Source organism: Typopeltis vanoorti, chromosome 14, assembly GCF_054136105.1.
Source record: "Typopeltis vanoorti isolate ZY-2024b chromosome 14, IOZ_Tvanoo_1.0, whole genome shotgun sequence".
Classification (NCBI taxonomy): Eukaryota; Metazoa; Arthropoda; class Arachnida; order Uropygi; family Thelyphonidae; genus Typopeltis; species Typopeltis vanoorti.
Genome location: NC_143562.1, coordinates 91,710,376 through 91,731,823, shown reverse-complemented (window position 1 = coordinate 91,731,823; position 21,448 = coordinate 91,710,376). Strand labels below are relative to the sequence as shown.

The 21,448-nt window shown below is 34.7% G+C and overlaps 1 protein-coding gene across 1 annotated transcript in view; it reads right to left on the bottom strand.

The window, feature by feature from the left end:
* Positions 1 to 20,767, bottom strand: part of LOC150099757 (uncharacterized) — a 58,662-nt gene extending 37,895 nt beyond the window's left edge. The window contains exons 1-7 of the mRNA XM_090403487.1: positions 20,737 to 20,767; positions 13,719 to 13,872; positions 8,447 to 8,775; positions 6,892 to 7,030; positions 4,396 to 4,499; positions 782 to 1,095; positions 333 to 375 (exon numbers count right to left, since the gene is read on the bottom strand). Of these exons, the coding sequence (XP_090259613.1) occupies positions 333 to 375; positions 782 to 1,095; positions 4,396 to 4,499; positions 6,892 to 7,030; positions 8,447 to 8,775; positions 13,719 to 13,872; positions 20,737 to 20,767 (1,114 nt within the window). The remainder of the gene's footprint in view (positions 1 to 332; positions 376 to 781; positions 1,096 to 4,395; positions 4,500 to 6,891; positions 7,031 to 8,446; positions 8,776 to 13,718; positions 13,873 to 20,736) is intronic.
* Positions 20,768 to 21,448: the final 681 nt, after the last annotated feature.

Genomic DNA, 21,448 nt, shown 5'->3' with positions numbered 1-21,448 from the left:
GACCAGAGAAATATATAATTCGTGAAACAATAGGCCCATATTGTTTGTTTTGAAATTCAATTATTCATTTGAAAATGCATAAAGCTATTTCCGACTATTTCGATATTGAGACTTAGTGATGTATTAACATTAAATAAATGCATTGCCTATCTGATGTTAGCAACATTGCCTTTAGATACATAAATATCTATTCATTTAACTTTATATAATGTACTGTCATGCGCCGATAAACAAGAAATAAATTGCCTTGTTGATTTGTAATGTAAAAATAATACTTTTGAAACTTAAAGAAAATTTGTAATTCTTATTCACATTGAGGAAATTCTACTCACCATATGAGGTTACTTTTATACGAAATTTGCCGAACACTTTAACCTAAAAACAAAGATGTAAGAAATATTTTATGTATCAATTTCCAATGTAAAGTCACCACTAAATTGTTAAACTGTACAGCCAAAAAAGAGCAATTTGGAATGATAAACACAAAAAATGGAGAATAGTATAGATACACCTATGTTTTATAGTTAATATAAAACTTTTACGAAAATTTATTACACAGTTCATGAAAATATAGACTTTGACATCGGACTTGCTTAGGTATTCTATTTCCTTGCTCTTCTTTGTTTAGTTTGGTTATAGCATATGGCTGGATCTATAATACATCCTCCATTCTTATATCGTAACCATTAAGATGCTTTTATCTATTTAAGAAACTACGTCTTAATAAGGATCAAAAAAGGGTTCATAACAACTTGAAATGTATTAGTCCAAGGCTACTTACCGGTCCAAGCTCAGCCGTCACAGTCACGTTACTTTCTTGAGTTTTATTGAAAGTAATCGAATCTCTAGCGTAGAAAAATGCCTTATCTGGTAACTTAACAATTGTAGAATTTAGTTCTCTTAGTATAAGATCTCGGCTCTTTTGATCTCCCTCTGCAATGGACACAGGGATAACTTTGTGATCGACGCGCAGATCTTCTATTATCCACTGCACATTAATAGACTCAGGCATAGATGAATCGACGACGTAGATTATCCACGGATATCCAACAAAGGCAGATTTTCCTCCAACCAATATTTGCGCAGTGATATCTTCTACAAAGATAAAAAACGTCGGTATTCAATTGGTGACTGATGAATGTATAAATTATTTACTTTTATCCAAAAATGTTTTTTCCGATTTTTTTTTTTAAATTTCCATTATAATTTGCTATTATAATAATACGAATCATTTTAAAATATTCGAATTTCACTTTTATCTTTTCATAAATATTACCTTTTCATATTAGTCAGTTTTTTTTTTACATTCAGTTTGAAAGAATTAAAATATTTTTAAAGTACCATATATTTTAATTACATACAACGCATATCGTTTCTAGGAATTTTGTTGAAACAATCTGATTTAACAGCAATTTTGATTCAAAAGATATATTTCGGTGATTACACCACATTTTTTTATTATTCAGTTATATAAAACACTGAAATAATAGTTCCCGACAAGTTTCGTAAATCGTAGGATTTACATCCTCAAGGGGTAAATCGTATAATTTAAAGTTTAAACAAGAGAATTCATAAATACAAATCATAACCGGCTGGCTATTCATAAAACTCAAATAACAGAATGCAGATATAAAACGTTATTGACGTTGAACAATACTGGATGATGTTCAACGTGTTCGTGTTCTCGTTCATAGTCCGAGCTCAGATTGAGGTAGATTTTTTATTAGAGCTGACCACACTTGATGGAGAATTAAACCTTGATTTTTATTGCATTGGCTTGGGTTTTTTAGCATATTAGCAGCTCTTTCAATTTTCTTATATAACTGTTGTTTTCTATGTATGACATCGTCGTTTTTTGCCAGAGTACATCGTGTCCAGTGGAAGTGGTATGGAAAGCAAGAACCGTTTTTTGTTCTCTTTTGTATTGTACGTCTTTTTGGTGTTCGGCCATGCGTATTTCTCCAGATCTTCCTGTCTGTCCTACATAGCAAATCCCGCAAGAGCAATGGATTTTGTAGACTCCTGGTTTTTTAAGAGGAGGATAATGAGGTGGTTTTGGTGGATGTAGGAATCTTGAGATTTTTTCCATAGGAAGGAAGGCTACTTTTATGTTGTATTTGTTCATTAATTTGGCTAGCTTATCTGTAACATTTTTGATATAAGGAAACGAGATTGCGTTTTTGTAATCGTGTTTTATTGTGTTGTTAACTGGAGGCATTTTAAGGATTCCCTTGATGGTTTTTGTTTCATATCCATTCTGTTGGAGGATTTGTGTTAAGTATTTTAGTTCTTCATTACATCTTTCTTGTGTGCTGGAGACATTGTATGCTCTGTTTCGAAGAGTTTTAATTAAGCTTATTTTTTGTGAAGGATAATAAAAAAATGTGGTGTAATCACCGAAATATATCTTTTGAACCAATTAGCTACAGAAGTCTACGCCTACAAGCAATTTTGATGTTTTATTTTAAGTAAGTATATTTTTTTTGGTCACCTGACTGTAAATACTAGAGACTTTTCATCCATTGTGAGTAAATGATATACTGAACGCCAAGTAACACTGCTCAGTGGGCGAAAAGAAGACATTTGATAGTCCTAATTTAGCAGGATTTATTTCTCCATGAAAGTGAAAGTTTTCATCCGGCATACAAAGGCACGAGAATTATGCAATTTGCAAGCAAAAATTGTTGGTGGTGGTTGATGGTAAATGGCGTGGTGTTTTTGTTTCAAATAATAATATTGTGCATTTTTACATTTTCTTCAATTTCAGCCTCCAGTGTTCGAAATATTTTACGAAGAAAGAACTCACGTGCGTTGCGTTGACGTAAGAAAGCAAGCCAGTAGTCTCACATCGGTCAAAAAATTTTGCATCGTGGCATGCAAGACTTTCTTCCGAACACTAACACTATGATTAAAATTCTGGTATAAGATTTCGTTTTTTTTTTTCGATCTGAATCTTTTTTTTTGTACTGAATAAAAATTGAAATAACGTAATCTACATAACACTTTATTAAAGTGAATGATACTTACTTCGAATTTCAATCCGATTGGTAACTGAATAGATTTCTCTTTCCCCGTCTCTCTCCTGTTGAAATAAAAAAATATATTGAGATATATAAATATTGCAAAATAACCATTTAAATATAATCCATATTTAAATCTTAATAGCAGAAGTACATTAAATGATCATTATTTATCCCACAGGCAGATAATATTCTATAAATAATTGAATTGGTGATTTTCAGTTTTCATTATAATCGTACAGTGACTTTAAAGGAAATGGTCCGAGACAAATATGAAAGGGATGCTTCTTAATAACAGCCTTGTAACAGCCATGTACGATGTCATGGAATGGATAGCATTTTGCTTTAGGTGGGAGCCTCTGTAGCTCAGTCGGAATAGACGATGGCTAGAAAGATCACGGTTGGAGTCAGGTGAATCGTTTCCGTTTCAACTGACGTTCCGTTTCATATTAATATACACTACTTCGAAAGAAGCGAACAGATCCCTCTTCCTGTGGTTATTTTTGTTGTAAACGTTCTTGCACCTGTGGGAAATCAGTTTAATTTATACATTCAAAACGTCATTTATTTTTAAATAGAGAGAGAGAGAGAGAGAAAGGGTCAAAATTGTGAATTTAATTTTTCGGCCATGTTATCTCACGGCAGAGATGATTATCGGTGATCGCACTGCATTCATTTCCGAGTTCTGCAATCATTTTAAACAAGCACTGCGTCTGTTCTCTTCCGGAAATCAAAACAGCATGCGTGCTTGAGGAAGTAATTGTATGTGCGGATCTGTCCTACTTTTGCCCTTCTTTTATTTAAAATGACTTTCATCTGAACTGAACACCTTTGACACTTTGGATTAGTTTAACATTTGCAGTTCTTTTAAGCTCACTTCAGAAAGTTTAATTTTCATTTAATCCTAATTTAACTGATTACAGGGTTAGATAACGAGAAGATGGAATGGTTACCTGTACATATCCAATGACCTTGACCGTATAATTCCCTATTTCAGGAAATTTTTCTGTCACCATACCGTAGTAGTATCCCGGGTCAGGTATCACCAAGTTCAGTTCTTTCGGGTCGACCACATTTTTTATAACATCAAACGTCGTTTGATGGGTTGGTAGATCCGAATCAAATGAATTTATCGTCTTGTTTTCTTTCGAGATTTCCCACCGGAAGCTTACATTTTCACTCAAGGATACTAATATGAGATGCATTTTAACATTACCAATGTTACGAACTGATGGAATTATGACGTGGAACTTTGTCATCGTCACTGCTCAGGAAAGAAGTAAAAAATTGCAATCATCAGATTGTACTCAAAAGCTGATGTTTATAAAATATGTAGAATATCATATATTTTAGTATAAAAAAAACACAAACTTACGAACAGTTTCACATCGATCTCCGATTATTTCTTCGGGACATTCGCATTTGAAGGCAGTAGCAGATTGGGGTATACAAGTTCCTCCATTAAGGCACGAATCCGGTCTAAAATAAAAGGAGGAACTTTCGTCAAAAATGTTTCTTTAAGTCCACAAATATAATTGTTTACAAACGTCTGGTATAGTACAGTCATATGTGGAAAAGTATTCAGCAAGAATTATCTATTTATTTTATGAACAGCTGGTGGTTGGAATTTCTCTATCGTAGATAAAAGTAGAGCATAATTGGCATAGAAAACAAAAGGAAATTAAAAATATACTGAATTAAATTTTTAATTTCTCATAAGCTTAAGAGTAAACCGTCCGCGCGGTTAGCCTAGTGGCTTTGCGCTTCGCAACCATATGCCTGGGGAAGGAGTGTCCTAGGTTCGATTCCCGTCGGAGACGTGAGGAGCTGAAGGATCTTCCTCAGTCATAGCCAAGTTAGCCGGTCTTGGGCGCGGGCAGTAGGGTTTTTTCCGCCAGTTTATCTGGTGTTTTTCATCCCGCAAGCAGGCAAACCGTCCCCTTGAGCACACAGGGATACAGCCAAGAATACCTTGAGGCATAGGAGTGACCATTCTATCCTCGTATTTCGGTTACGAAATCCAAGCATGCTTGGAAGGTTGTGGGCCTTAAAGGCCTGTTAAAGCCATTGGGATAGATTAAGAGTAAACCTACCAAATCGATTTATATCAAGCGCACCTTTTGCTATTCTTGATGTTGCAATATAATTAATACTGTGCTCAGCAGTTGTTTGAGTCACTTGAATCTTCCCAACACTAAGTTGCTGATGTTGATTTCGAAAGAATTACTTGGACGAAATTGTTGTGTGCCAAGATTGAATTATTTTAGGTTGTCTTCAGAATCCTAGAAAAAACTGCTGCTTTAATTTGAAAAGAAGAAAGTAGCATCGATGCTTTCGAAATGCGGACGTACAAAGGAGCATTGAAGATCTCATGGATCCAAAAGAAGAGAAAGATTCGGAGATGAAAGATACTAAAATGGAACTAGAAAAGAACAGAGGAAATGGAAATATCATATGTGGATCATATTATCGTCAACAAGATTTATTAGTGGAAACAATTGAAGGATACCGAAAGAAAGGAAGATAGCAACACGCCTGGTTGAAAAACACAGAAAGCACTGGAAGAGCCGATATTGCGCAGAGAGAAAGAAAGCAGCTCAAGGCAGAAATACGTAGAGGTCCATAATAGCCAACCCACTCTATGGAGACGACACTTGACAGGAAATAGTCAACAGCTTTTTCCCTTTCGAGATAGCGTGATTATTATTATTATTAGACACCTCCAAAGACTCATCGAGGGAGGCCCCCCGCTCTACTACAGCTCTGTCTCCACCAACTGACCTCGACTACACCAACGCCATGTACCGCCGACCACCACAACCACCACTAGTTTTTCTCAGACAATCACAAACAGCCATGCCCACGGCGGGATTCGAATCCGCAGCCTTTGGCTGGAGAGCGGATACGCTAACCACTCGGCCAGTCAGGCCGGCATATTGGATAAAGGATATTGGATCAATATTGATGATTTATTAGATTTCTCATAGTTGGTGCTTTTTACCACATACGATAAATTTCTCTATTCATACTAGACCGTCTTTGTTGAAGTTGTTGAATTTGAAAAGCTTAGACGATGTCTGGTCAACACAAAGATACAAAACTGGCGAAATTATACATCATGAATTATCCTCAGACTTAATTTGGGTTTTGTGAATTATGGTATATAAAATCTCTGCACTGACATTTGGTCAAACTATTTCGATTTTGGTTTCAAATGGGCCAAAATAAATTCGCGAACAGAGCTCTGTTTTCAATTTTGACATTGAATTAAGTAGCTAAATAAGAAACAGATTCGCTTCTGCTATTCAGATAATGTTTGCTTTTAGTGCGATCAGAAGGTTTTCATTATTTCGAAGTGTGAAACTTGTGAAAATTTCATTGTGATACATCAAATTACACTCATAGTGCAGATTATACTCTATATTTAGTTATCTTTTTTCTCATTTTTAAGATAATCAACTTGCCAGTTTTACCTGCACTCTAATAATTTAACTCACTTTGTGGGTTTAAGAGAAAAGGATTTTTGACTCGTAAATTAGGCAAAAAAACAGAGGAATGAACACGAAAAAGTAGAGCACAAAGAACAGTGTACTAATTTCTCCAAATACTCGAAACTCATGGTTTTTTGCTTTTTTCTCTTTCTCTTCACTCGTAATCTAATTTCAGTACGTTTCCGAGGGCGAACCAATCTCGTGATCTACAATCTTCTCGCGAAACACTTCTCATGTAACAACGGAAGTCTTTGTAATGGAAGTCTTAAGGCAATTATTATTTAAAGGTTAATGAGAAGATGTGGTAATGCTTTAAATTTTAGTTTTTAGTTTAAACTTTTTTAAATTTTAGTTTGATGTGGCCATCAAACTAAACTTACTTGCAAATATTCTCTTTACAGGAAGGACCGAAGTATCCAGGAGTACAAACACATGTGAAAGGGTGACTTGCGTTTGCAGCCGAAATGCACGTGCCTCCGTTCTTACAGATGTCTTTTAAACATCCAGGAGGTCCACAACCTAGACGGAAAAACGTTTTTCTAATTAAACCTGCTGGTAAGTTGTTTATTGAAGTTTAATTGAACCCTTTGTGTCTCATTTAGAACATCTACAGCAGCTATGAGCCGCTTATATTCGGTTAAAACATTAAATACAAATATGGAGATGGCGAATCTCTCTCTCACCCCAATTCAGGCAGACATAAAAAGTAAATACATGTGTGTATTGTGAAGCTGCAGTGTTTCCCTTCATGAAACAAATACCACAATGCACTCATCCAACATTCACTATTCAGAAAGAGAAAAATTGTCTACACCACAGAAAAAGGAAATAACCACTATTAAGAAAAAAATATATACTCATTTTCAAATAAAAGTATAATATTATAGCAAATTATACATTAAATAAATTAATTTAAATTTTAAAGAATTCTTTAAATTATTTGAAATAATTCTTTGAGATTCACCATACACCTGATTATTAAAGTCTTGTAACTATTATAAGTAATCATAATAGTAGAAAGTGCGTGTTTGGGATTAATTGATGCTCGGTTATTTGCCGTTACCCAGCCATGACTAGAGCTTTTAGCTCAATAACACCCCTTTTTCTTCAATCAGATGAAGGGATGAAAAATCAAGGACTCAGTCCATCTCCCAAAAAAAAAAAAAAATTGCGTGTTTTTTTTTCCTTTTTACTTTATTAAACGACAAAGAGATCAAGCAGAACAAAAAAATACTAACAAAGAAATCCACTTAGCAGTGGAAAATTCTGTTTGAGAAATGAATTGCAAAAACCGTTAATTTACATACGGTGCAAAAACATAAATTAATGATTGCAAGTGAAGCGCTTCTAAACGCGTAGACTATGGAGGGCTGTTTGTGGTAGTTTATGACAGTGGAAACACTCAAGTACAAAACGTAATTCTTTGGTGCGAATGCAGGCGATGTTCTTAGGTTAATCGTTCCTAATGACTGAAGAAGACCACTTGGAGTTGGGGGTGGAGGCATTCTCTTATTGTTCGTTTAGCGTGGGAACTAAAGCACAAGTGCAATTTGGACTACGAAGCTATCTGCGGTTTTGCGGCTCCATAGACACAAATTCGGAAACATATTCATATCAAAATAAAAGGATAGGATATCTCCAAGAAATTTCTGTTTAAGGCTTTTATGTCGTTTTAATGATAAAATTGTTATACTTTTAATATTTTCAATAGTACCAAATATTAAATAAATTTATCCAAGTTGAATGCAGGATTCAATGTTGCTTTATCCAGGAGAATCAAACAGCTGGCAGTGGACTAATAATTCCACTGTTAGATACGTTTGTAGCAAAACTTGTAAATATATATTCGTTGCTTGTATATGATTGAAGTAAAGGGTTTTTTAATCCCGGAAACTATATTATAAATTTACTACAAATATATTATAAATTACTTACAAGTATCCGAAACGGATTCCCATACTTGAAACAAAGTCGTCTCCCACATGAGCTGTCTAGGAGTATTAACCCCCAAAATCAAATGACCTGATGGGTTATGAGCTAACGGGAGTTTTTCACTGAAACTTTTCTCGATATTTAACTTTTTACCACCTTCGTATAGCGTGAATTCATTCTTTTTATCAAACAGAGATGTCTGGGTGACCTTTATGCTGTAGCATATATACTGATAACTGCGGTCCGTCTTGGCGATGAAGTCCGCAGCCGTAATCGCAAAGCTAGTGGTTTCATTACTGAAGACAACTTTCATATCTCCTTTGGATCCTATTCTGAAATATAAATAAAAAGAGTAGTTGGAACTTCGTGTGGGTCTAAATAAATATTAAGATAGCACTGCATTTCAGAGCAATCCAAATGCACAGCTCAATGGCATGAAAAGTCCCTTCTGTGGTCCCAATAATGCGCTTTCCATCCTTCTTTGCATATCACTGATACCTGAAGGTATAGTTGGTTATTTACACGGAAACCTGGTAGTACTATGGAAACTCTCAGTTTCTATAGTACTACCAACATATTCGAAACCAACAATACTACAAGATATTCGAAAACCGGAATTTCTCAATTCTTTTTACATTGATTATATTTTTGAATTGATTATATCTCTTTGTAATATATTTTCGTTTCACTCATGTTTCCATGACAACGGGAGGTTCTGCTTCTTTACATCTGTAATGTACTTATAAAGGAAAATGGATTTGTAATAGGAAGTTGTAACAAGATATTCCTATTAATATACTATGCCTCGAGATAATAAGCGTATTGTTAATGAAAACTATATAGCTGCATTGAGAGAAATGATATAGACGTGTCATCTAGAAAACCGTTGATTCAAACATTAGCGAAGTAATTCCAACAGATAAATTAATACCTGTTTTAAAAAGGTGTTTTTTCGCTAAGCACTGAGTTAATCAATTTCATATAGCTGTGGAGGTTTTTTCATCGATGAACTTTTTTTATTATAAACGCGTGAATCAGACTTTTGGAGAATACCATAGTTTGGTGAGTTTCGCAGTCTCACCAACCATCAGAAAATGATGAGCAAACCGAGCAGACTCATCTCACATTTCGTCTCCTACATTCGCTTGTACAATACGCGTATCACTGAACATGACTGAACAAATAAAATTGCAACGGAAAGGAGAGAAAGAATAAGTCTACAGTGCGAATTTTATTAAGGTCAAAGTTTAAGTGATGAATGGTCAGTATTGACACATATATTTTATAACTAGTTTCGCCAAAGAGTGTTGCCTGAAAGAACAGTAATGAGTTTGCTCCTCAATTAGTGGGCATCCTACATAGAGATGGGAGATCATTTTTTGTAACTGTTTCCTGTAACAGTTAGTATCCACAAATGCATATTATTTAACCGATAGATGAAGTTTCTAACTCTTTCTTCTCTCTGTGCAGATTTGCTCCAAGTACTGATTATCCCCTTGGCATATCTCCCTCATTTGTCTAAAGAAAGATAAAAAATTGTATTAGATCTTTGACTTACACATTAAGATAATTGTTAATGTAATTTTTTCTTTCTTGTTTTAATATATTCCCCGTAATTCATATTTTGTCGATGAGTTTTGCTTCTTCGTTGTCATGAATTATTTATTGTCTATTTCTATTCGGTCTGTCAATCAGTTCAGCATTATCTATACTTTCTCTTTCAATCTTCTGATTTGCCGTCATCCTCTTCATGACATCCAGATCATTTTCTCTCGTAAAACTGTTTTTCCGTATGCCTGTTCATTTATCAACTCTCGAGACTTCCATTGTTTCGATGTTTATTACACACTTTTTTGTCCTCATTTTGTCTTCTGTCCTCTTGCTTTTTTTTATTCCTTTTGAATAGAGAAGAGTATTTTCTCTTCTGTGTAGTCGTTCAGTGAATTTGGATTTTTTTCAATGATTGATAAGACACAAATTTCTGGAAATTACTTGATTCAAAACTACAACAGATTTACAAACTGTTTTGTAAATTTTAAACATTTTGTTTTACTTTCTTTCTAGCTACTCTGCGCCTTACATATCGTCCAAAAGTGTTTCACTTGTTTTTTTTTCAAATTTCAGTTGGCTTTAGATTTCAGACGGTGTTAAGTCCACATGATTTAAATGGCTGTTTTCTTTGTTTGTTTTTTCCCTTATATATTATCATTTCACCTAAAATAATAAAACCGATGGAGGTGAGCATTTTTCGTAAGATTCCTATTTTTGAATTCCTGTTGAAAATATGTAGCTTATATTTTATTCGATTAATGTTTGCCTCGAATATATCAATGTTGATTCCCTATCTTTTTATATACATTTTTTTTTATTCTGTCAAAAAATGGGTGTTTTTCATGAAGAATATTTTCATGAAAAACATGAAATATATGAAAAATACATGAAAAGTATGAAAAATACTTTTTTCATACTTTTTTCAGCTATTCGCTCATTTTAGAAAATTATTTTTTATTTTTATATTCTATTTTTTTCCTTTTTTATTTGCATCATGTCCAACGAGTGTTCCTTGGCTACACTGAAGACTACGTGCTGCTTTTTGTTTCTATTAGAGGGACTTCCACACATGCAAGAATTTTTCTGAGGGTTATTGACGCTTTTATCATATTCTATTCGTTTCATTGATGTGCTAAGAAAAGAAAGGCTTACACTGTGTTTGAAAACAGGATTGTTTATCTTCCCTACGATGTCGAAATTTATTTTTGATTTCCTGGGTCTGTTTTGGTATTTTTGCAAACTTATATTTTTTTCTCTGTTTTTGTTCCAAAACACTGATGACTTATTTACAAAAGTAATGAAGACATATTCAAAATCCAGTACAAAAAAATTGAAATACTGATCTCATTAGTAACAATCGCAGAAGTTTTATTCGTCCTGTTTGTTTATAAATGAAACAAGATAGAAAATACTTCTTAATTGAATCACCAAATGGTGGCACAGTGTACTATTATATTTGAATTCAAACATCTATTTTGGCGAGTAACATGAAATAGAATTTTTGTTAAAACTAACTAGGGATAAACCCAATTACATCAGTCTTAATAGAATACCCTCGAAAAGCACTGAAGTTTTAGTGTTCGCAGTTCTAAATTCTTCTTGCCTGCTGATCGGCCTCTCCCCGGTAAGACCGAATTCATGAAGGGATTAAAATATAAATAACATTTTCGATAATTAATTTTTTAAATTTTTTTGTTTTTCAGTTATTCTAAGGCATATTTGGGGAATTAATCCTGGAAGAGGTCACAACCCAACAAAGAGCTAAAATCGGGCAATTTTAATTTGAAAATTAGGCAGAATTTTTGGCGAGCTAATAATTTTGTAAAGCTTTGCACTTAATTGGCCATCACGTTCTCCACATCTGACGACTCTCGACTTCTTGGAATTACCTGATTACCTTGGGATTACCTGAAAAAAAAAGGGTAATGGGTAAAAGCTCCCAGCACTCCAACAGCTGAAGGAGAACATTCGTGCAGAAATGAGGCCGCTGCTGACAGAAACTTTAACTGCTGTCATGGAACATGTCGTAGAAATGGCCGGTGGTTGTGAAGCCAAAAATTTAAGGCATTTAATGGATGTGGTGTTTCAATAACTAATAAAATAACACTCCACGTACTGTATTTCAATATAACTAAAAAAGATAAAAATAATTAATAAATAAAGAGTTATTAAATATTTAAACCGCTTCCTCACTTAAGGGCCACCCTATACATTTGTTGATAAAACTGGATGCTTGGTTCCAGTGAGAAATAAAATTTTCCATCGAGATCCAAAGCCCAGTGGCGTGTGTGTGCGCGCGCTACAAATGAATATATATTGTCCCTTAATATATCTTTCCTTAATATAATGTCCCTTAATATATCCTCTTTAACATATATTATACCCAAGGTAAAAAACTTTCTACATATATATATATATATATATATATATATATATATATATATATATATATATATATCTTAAATCAGTTTTACGAAAAACCAAATTAAAGGTACTTACAATACAGAATGGGTCACATGTTCTCCGTTTTTAGCTTGGAAAGAACCGTGGATGATGTAATAGAGATATTCAACCCTTACGGTTTCTTGTATTAGAGAAACCCAAAAACAATAGGTGAGGCCATTTGTATATGCATCAACGGCCAATAAGTTCGGCGATTCACCTTCGGGACTGAAACACATAGAAAGTAAAATTAATCATTCGAGTTGATTGAAGAAAAATCAATTCGTAATAATAACTTCATTTAACACATTTCGAAGGTATTTTACTTCAATGGGGATGTTTAAAAAACACACTGTTCTTCTTGTAAAAGCACGATGACTCGAAATGGATTGCGTGAAATTTACTCTCGTCGTAGCTAAGGTGAGGTGGGTTAATATATTTAGAATTTCTAACGCCAAATAACTTATTTCGTTAATAACAAAGAAAATGGCTTTAAAAATGTGCGATTTTCCCCCTGTAAGACAACACGTTTGTGTAAAAAATCGTTACTACTGCTGTGTAGATCTGAGGCACTCTTGAGGGGTAACATTTTAAAACGTGCTGCTTCAATCACCTTCCTTGAAAATGTGTTACATTTTTTCACATTCTGGTTAAAATATAAATTTCAGTACATACAAATGTTATAAGCATTTGAATCCTTGTTCTGTTCATTTCCGTATTTGCTTTTGTTATTTTGCCACGTTTAATTTCGGTGGTAAATTTCTATGCACGAAGTGATCTCCATTAAACCGCATTGTGATGAAATTAGTTCCAAATCAACTGAGCCAATAATCCCTTCAGTTCATCTGCTGAATATCTTCTTCGAGAATCCCGTTTGTTTCTAATAATTGATAAACTTTCTTTCAGTTATACGTCTGTAATCGGTGTTATTTCTGGTTCGCGTGTCAAGGAAAGCAACATCCAACTAAACTCACAAACTCATCGTAAAACAAATTCCGCATTTTTGTTTTTTGTAAATCGCTAATCAGCTAATAATAATTGTCCATAAATATGGATAAGACTCGACTATCGACTTAATAAAAATCCTTTTCGATGTCGCCTCGACCAACATCTCCGAGAACAGAACGAAAATTATAATGAGGACTTCTTAACTGTATTTTGTTGTGTTCGATTTACAAGGGAATTGAGCAGTGTGCAGATGGTTCATCCCAATTAGGAATAAAAATTATTAAATATAAGTCGGTGAGGTTACAACACCAATTCAGAAAATGCGCTCACTTACCCTAAAGGTGTAAGCAATACGCATATATCGTATTTCTCGTTCCTTTTTCTAAGGGCCAGTAACGTTTTCCCAATCAATCTATAATGAGATCCGAGAACTGCTTCATTCCACGAACTTTTATAGAAGGCCCACTGCTTACTGTGCGACTGGTCCACTAGAAATACAATTTAAAAAATATTCAAATAATATGAGCAGTTTTGAATCGTTATGTAGTAGCGTTGCATGACATCCCTCCCCCCCCGGTAGAAACATTTCATAGCTTCCTTTCCTTTTATGAATTAATTACCACATAATTTTTATAATACAGATTTTATATGAAACTAATATTTGTCGTTTACATTTATATATTAATAATATATTAAAATATATTAATAAGTGGGTGTTTTTCGGTATAAAGTTGCAAAAAAAATCTGAAATAATTTTATTTAATAAGCGCAATAATTTATTTGTACAATTTGAAGGTAACAATTGAAATGCATTTTTTAATAAACGTATAAACTATGAAGAAAAAATTCGATAACTTACATAAAAGCGTGGCTAACAACATAATGCTTCCTAACAAAGCGCAGGCCACCATTCTGAGGTATATCGAGGGCCTGCTACATTGCCGATGACAGTGTTTTCATCTTTGGGAAAGTACGTCGTACAATAGCTGATGGTTTTCCTGTAAATTGATAACAGAAACGTTGCAGGTAACGTCACAATAGTCCTTTTTCCTTTATTATCTGTCGTGTTTATTGTTTTTTTTTTCAGTATTGTAACAATGCTTTGACGCATTGTTACAGTGAAATCATTGTCTGATTGGCTGCGCAGTGAGGGAAATTATTATTCTAGTAGTGAAAAATATCTCAATGGAATTAAAAGAAGAAGATTTGATAACCCCGTAATTAGGCATACAAAACACTACGTCTATCAACGACTTGAATCATTTCAGTGTAATTTTCCTAACACTAACGAAATTACTATTATTTAATCAACTAAGGGAGGTTTTGAATTTATTTTAATGTATTGCAAAGAACACTAACTAGTTTCTTCTGATGTTATTAGATGCTTTATAAATTAACAGTAATGCAAAGGAAAGCAAAAAAAAGCGTTGAATAATATTGATAACTTTAAACCAAAGATGAAATCAAAGCAAGTACGTTCGCCACATTAGAGCAATGTAAATACTTTAAAATATCGCTTGACACATATCTTCTTCTGTTCTGTCCTCAAGACGAGTTGAGTCCCATGGGGATGGGAGCCTTTCTCTGTCCGAAGAACTCTTTCACATACCAACAGCATTTGAAATTCGAATCCAGTTCTAAGGACTTGATGGGATGTTAATCTTGGTCTTGCACACTCAACAGTGCCCTCAAATACCTCGCGCGGAAGTCTCTCCGCTTCAATTCTTTTAATTGAGTCTTCATTTTCTGTGCTTTATTAGTTGTCTTGAACCAATAATTCTTAAGCTTAAATTATCTCTCCATCAAAATAAATAAATCTTTGTCTTAACTTTTTCTCAAGCATCTCCATTCAACATACGTCCATCTAATTTAACGAATCACACTCACTTGCATCTGTTTACATTCAATTTTAAACTGTACTTCGTTGTCCGTTTCATCAATATTTTCAGGTCATTCTCTAGTAAAGAATTTCGGTCATCGGAAAGAGCAGACTCCTCTGCCCGGCTTTATACAGTATGGTACACGAAAAACGTACTGAATAACCACAACGATATGTGTTGTGGAGCAAACGGTTTATTAACAAAGAAATAAATGTTCACAGACGATGATATGTACGTCCACAACTATTCTGGTCGAGTAGAGCATCAACGACGGCAATTACGAGCTTAAAATAAGCACCTTGTCTTTCAAGATAGGTTTCATACCCAAGGTTCCCTGTCATCTTGGAGAACAAGGGTTGGGACATCTGCTGGACATATCGTGTATTTTATCCCTTACTTCATCAAGGTTTGAAGGTGGGACATGGTGGAATAACCATTCATTTAACATACCCCAAACGAAGAAATCAAGTGATCTGAGATCAGGAAAATGTGAAGGGCACTGGAATTCTCCGAACCTCGAAATGAGCCTCCCGGGGAAGTCTTGTGATAATAGGCTCTAGAACCACGTGATGTGTGAACAGGTTGCTCTGTCCTGTTGGAATACCTGTGCACGAAATACAACGTTTTTGTATGAAACATCTGTGATTCTTATTTCTGTTAACAGATCGTGGTGTCCAAGAATGCCCATTACATTGCGGAAGAACACTACCGGTACATCGGAACCTCTCGATTAAGGCAATGATGACACTATTTATGACTGACACTTGGACTACGACTTGGGCCATTTGCTCTATCAACTCCCTTCGAACGAAAATAATGCTCAACAATAAAATACATTTCTTCAAAAGTCAACATCGTTGCTGCAGCTAAATATAATGGCATAGAGTCTACACGTACTCTTCTCTTAATTTGCATGCAATCGAACAGAATTACTCTTAGCGGGAGTTCATTATATATATATTTTTTTGCCATACCTCATAATAAACACAAAGATAATTTTGAGGCCTGAAAGTAAAATCTAAAATCTCTTAGCCTCTACCACTAATACATTAATGTTATGACAGTACGTAAAAAAAGGTTTAAAATTTTATTTATGAATTTGTTTTGTCTCATACTAGGCGATAAATTCATCTCCCACCTGAAGACATTCAAAAAACAATTATGCCTCTGGTGGAACCCACTCATCCAACTCAGTCTTTAGTTTGAATACCTTAAACGAAATTCTTGAAAAAAAGAAGTCTCGAGTTCCCTGCTCTTAGCCACCTGGCTCTTACAAGACCCGCCTCTAAGTACTACTTCCTACCTTCTCTCATTTACATCCTTCCAATCGCTAATTTATCAACGCCAGTTTGGCGCATTTCAGTCAGCAAGTTCTTGTGTGGAACACTTTCAAAGGATTGACTGAAATCCAAATACGTCGCACTGTAACATTACGCGTATTTCTCTCGTGATATTTTCATAAAGTAAGAAGATTTGTCTTTAAAATCATTAAAGAAACAACGTGATGATCAAGAATATTCTGACTGTGATTTCAAATGTATTTTTCCGTTTTTTTTCTCGATAAAACTAATAAGGTTCACCGATCTTCAATTCTCATTGTGTGCGTCATGAAACCTCGAGATGAATTTCGTCCGGACTCCTAATAATAAGATGCTATTCCTCACTCGTAGGACTAGCATCACATAAAGAGAATACTTACGAATTAATTCACAATGTTTATTAATAACATCTGATTAGATCGGTTTGCATCAGATGGTTACTGATTACGTTAAAAGACGGAAATGACAATTTGGGGTCGCTGTTGATCACAATTAGAGCCTAATTTCTTGTTAAAGACGTTAAAAAATTTCTGCTTTCCTTTCTAAGTTTCATCGCATCTCCTTTACACTAATTATTATAAAACCTCTACGATAGAAAACGAAATCTAGTCATAATTCAAGTCGGAATAAATTAATCGGTCAATTAACACTAGCGATCACTTCATTTCTGAAGTAAAGAAAGAAAACGTGACTCTTGAGACTCAGTTATCCATTTGTTATTGCTACAATTGCGACGAAGCACTACATGGTTTCGTCGGGAGAAGGTGTTCTCGTGAAATAAATTCTGCCCTTATTTTAAGTCCCTAATGTCAGCAACTTGCTAATTAACGCAGGTGAGACCTTTCGCATTTGTTGGTTACTTATATCTCCTTAATTCGTTATGCAAATCAGTTTGAATTGGAGATGGATGTAACAAATGCGTGTAATACTTGGCAAGAAAATTTTGAAAATAAATTAAAATTAAATATAAGAAGACTGGTTTGACTAAACGTGCGATCAGTCTACCCCTTTCTAAAATAACTGGAAGAGAATGCTCCTCAAGAGATTTGAATTTCCCTGTGATTACAAATTGCACTGATGTATAATATGGCGGTGTGACCGGGGATTAACTTGTAATAGATTGCTGCACACCTAACTCAGGGAATGACGTCCTTAATGCTGCCAGCAATTGCGGTTCCTGTAGAGGTCGGTTTTCTGTTTTTCAATGGGTGGTGTGGCGTTGTGTTCCATCACCTCCGTCAAAACACGCAAGTGTTCTTAAAAAAAAAAAATCAGCTAACGCCTTTTTGTTCCGATATAGGGAGTATGGGAGGCCGTTTTAGTCCTATTTAACTTTTGGAGAGTGAGTGGGAAGTTCAATCTCCGCTGGTACCCAAAAGAAATAGCTAGCCCAAGACTATCACTAATTTAGTGGCATGCAGTGAAGAGAGAAGGGTCAACAAGTGCCGCCATCTCGTGGTCCCTAACCCTAACACAATATATTTAATGTCTGAAATAATGTGGGTTCTACGGTTTTTTGAGTTTACGGGATAAAAAAACCCGCTTTTCCGTGCCAGAGCTCGACTAACTTGGGAACCGGTCGAAAAAAGGCTTAGCAAAATTTTCTCTAGTCGCCGACTAGACTTGAAAGCAAATCTTCCTTCGTGCGGTCAAGCGCTGTTAAGATAAAATTAGATGGATGTATTTGAATGGAGATGTTTCAGAAAACGTTAAGACAAAGATTTATTTATTTTGATTGAAAAGAAAATGTAAGTTTAAATTAACAGAAGAAATTTAAAAGAATTGAACCGGAATGACCTCCTCGCTTGGTATTTAGCGGCACTGTGGAGAACACAAGAACCAGGAGAAGACCAAGAGTAACATCGTATAAAGTCCTTAGAGCTGCACTGAGTTTTAAAATGTTGTTGGCATATGAAAGAGCTTGCATTGGACAGATATCGGTGGAAGGCTCTTATCCCCATGAAAATTAATCCAACTTGAGGACGAAAACGCATTTTTTAATATTAGTTTCATATGACTAATAACAATTCAACTAAAATGATTCAAGTCGTTGATAGAACGAAGCATTTTGTATGCCTAATTATGGGATTATCAAATTTTTTTTTTTTATTCCGTTAAGATACTTTTTCACTATGAAAATAATAATTTATTTTCGCATTGCACAGACAATGATGATCTAACCGTAACAATACATGAAAGCTTTGTTACAAAACTGGAAAAAAAAAACAATTAAATCGGACAGATAATAAAGGAAAGAGGACTATTGTGACGTTACCAGCAACGTTTCTGTTACCAATTCACCAGCAATTTAAAACCATCAGCCATTGTACGACGTACTTTCTCAAAGATGAAAACACTGTCATCGGCAATGTAGCAGGCCTTCGATATACTTCAAAATGGCGGCCTACGCTCTGCTAAGAAGCGTTATACTGTTGGCCACGCTTTTATGTAAGTTATTGCATTTTATACGTTTACTATAAAATCCATAGCAACTTTACATATATTAGTTTGAAATAAAATCTGTATTATAAAAATTATGTGGAAAGTATTTTATAAAAGGAAAGGAAGATATGAAATATTTCTACGGGGGGAGGGTGGCAAGTAACGCTACTACATAACGATACAAATCAGTTATTATTATTATTATTATTATTTTAGTGGACCAGTCACACAGTAAACAGTGGGCCTACTATAAAATACGGTGGAATGAAGCAGTCATTGGACCTCATTATAGATTGGCTGGGAAAATGATACATTCATATGACGATAAGATCGAGAAATATGACGTATGCGTATTGCTTAGACCTTTAGGGTAAGTGAGTGCATTTTCTATATTAGTGTTGTGACTTTACTGATTTATTATTAACGAGTTTTATTCGTAATCTGCACACTGCTCACTCCTATTGATAAATCGAACACATAACAAAATACATTGCAAGCCTTTATTATAATTTTCGTTCTATTCTATCTTTTGAACAAGTCTTGGATTCCTATTTGTTGGTCACCTTGAGAAGTCAATGGTAGAGAAGTGTTTCTCGCGTGGGAGATTTCGATCGCATCACCTCAAATGCAAGAACAAAAGTGCGAATAGCTGAACGCTGAGGTTCGGTTTAACGTTCACAATGATTCCAAATAAGGATGGAAGATGTTGAAGGATGAATGGAAAGAAGAAACGTAAAGATGGAATTATTTTATTGAACGTTGGGGAAGACGACGAAGAAAGCTGTTCCAGGGAATGAGGGGTCGAGACAACACCGAAAAGGAATTGTCATCGGCAATGATGACGTTTATAATGGAGGCTTATCCACATTTCTGGGCAACTAATTATTAGCTTATTAGAGGGTTACGAAAAACAAAGACGTCGAATTTTTTTTTTCCGATGAGTTTGTGAGATAAAATTCCAACGAATGACCTCAAGTTTAAAAAAAAAAAAAAACTGGAGGAAAATATAAAGAAGAGAAAACGAATATCTGGTCAACTGTTGGATAATAAGACAGCAAAATAAAACCGATTACGGAGGTATAGCTGACAAAGAAAGTATTAGCACTGTTTGGAAACAAACGGGATTCTCGAAGAAGATATTCAGCACATGAGCTGAAGGGATTATTGGCTCAGGCGATTTCGAACTGAATTCATCACAATGCGGTTTAATGGGATCACTTCGTGCACAGAAATTTACTTCCGAAAATGAACGTGGCAAATGACAGAAACAAATACGGAAACGAAAGAACAGAAAATATCTGAATCTCCCGTAACACTTGGAGATCAGCAAACGTATTTTATAATAAGCTTGCTAATTTCATGCGGATTCAGACATTTATAATATTTGTATGAATTGAAATTTATATTTTAATTTTAACCAGAATATAAAGAAGCGTAATACATTTTCAAGGAAGGTAATTTAAGCGACACGTTTTAAAATGTTAGCTCTCAAGGGTGCCTCAGATCTACAGCAGCATTCACTTACCAGGGCAGAAATTGACAATGAAAAATCATTTTTTTTGCCATTCATGGCTTAAATTATTTGATGTTAGAAATCTTAAATTTATTTTGTGAGAACGCAATCATTCTCCATACGGAAACATCACCCTCCTCCCACCCAAATTGGCCTGAGAAAAACAAAACACACGAAACATTGACCACCCCATCTTACTTATATCAACAGTAAATTGGAAGCAATCCATTTCGAGTCCGAGTGTTTTTACAGGGAGAACAGCGTGCATTTAAACATCCCCATTGAAGTAGAATATCTTCGACATGTGTTAAATGCCAGTTATTATTATGAGTTGATTTTTTTTTCAATCAATTCAAGTGATTAAGTTAAATTTGTATGTGTTTCAGTCCTGAAGGCGAATCGCCGCACCTTTTGGCCGTTGATCGCTATGCAGATGGTCTCACCTATTGTTTCTGGGTTGCTCTACGAAAAGAAGCTATAAGAAGGACTTACTATTATTACATCATTCACGGTTATTTCCGAGCTAAAAACGGAGAGCGTATCATCCATTCTGTACTGTAAGTATACCCTTAGTATAGTGTTTCTTAAAACTGAATTAAAAATATTAAAAATAAATTAGTGTCATCGAAATAATTCGGTAATCGGATGTATTATTTTGTAGTACACACACACAATTCAGATTTTGATTCCAATGGAAAGTTATATTTCTCATTGGAGCCAAACGCTCCTTTGTATCAACGAATGTATAAGTAAGTCCCTAAGTGACGAAGGGGTTTACATATTTAGTAACTTTTTTTATTTATTAATTATTTTTATTCCTTTTTGTTATAATGAAATTCACAACCAGGAGATTTTGTGTTAGTTATAAATGACCACATCCCTTAAATGCCTTCCATTTTCGGCTTCACAA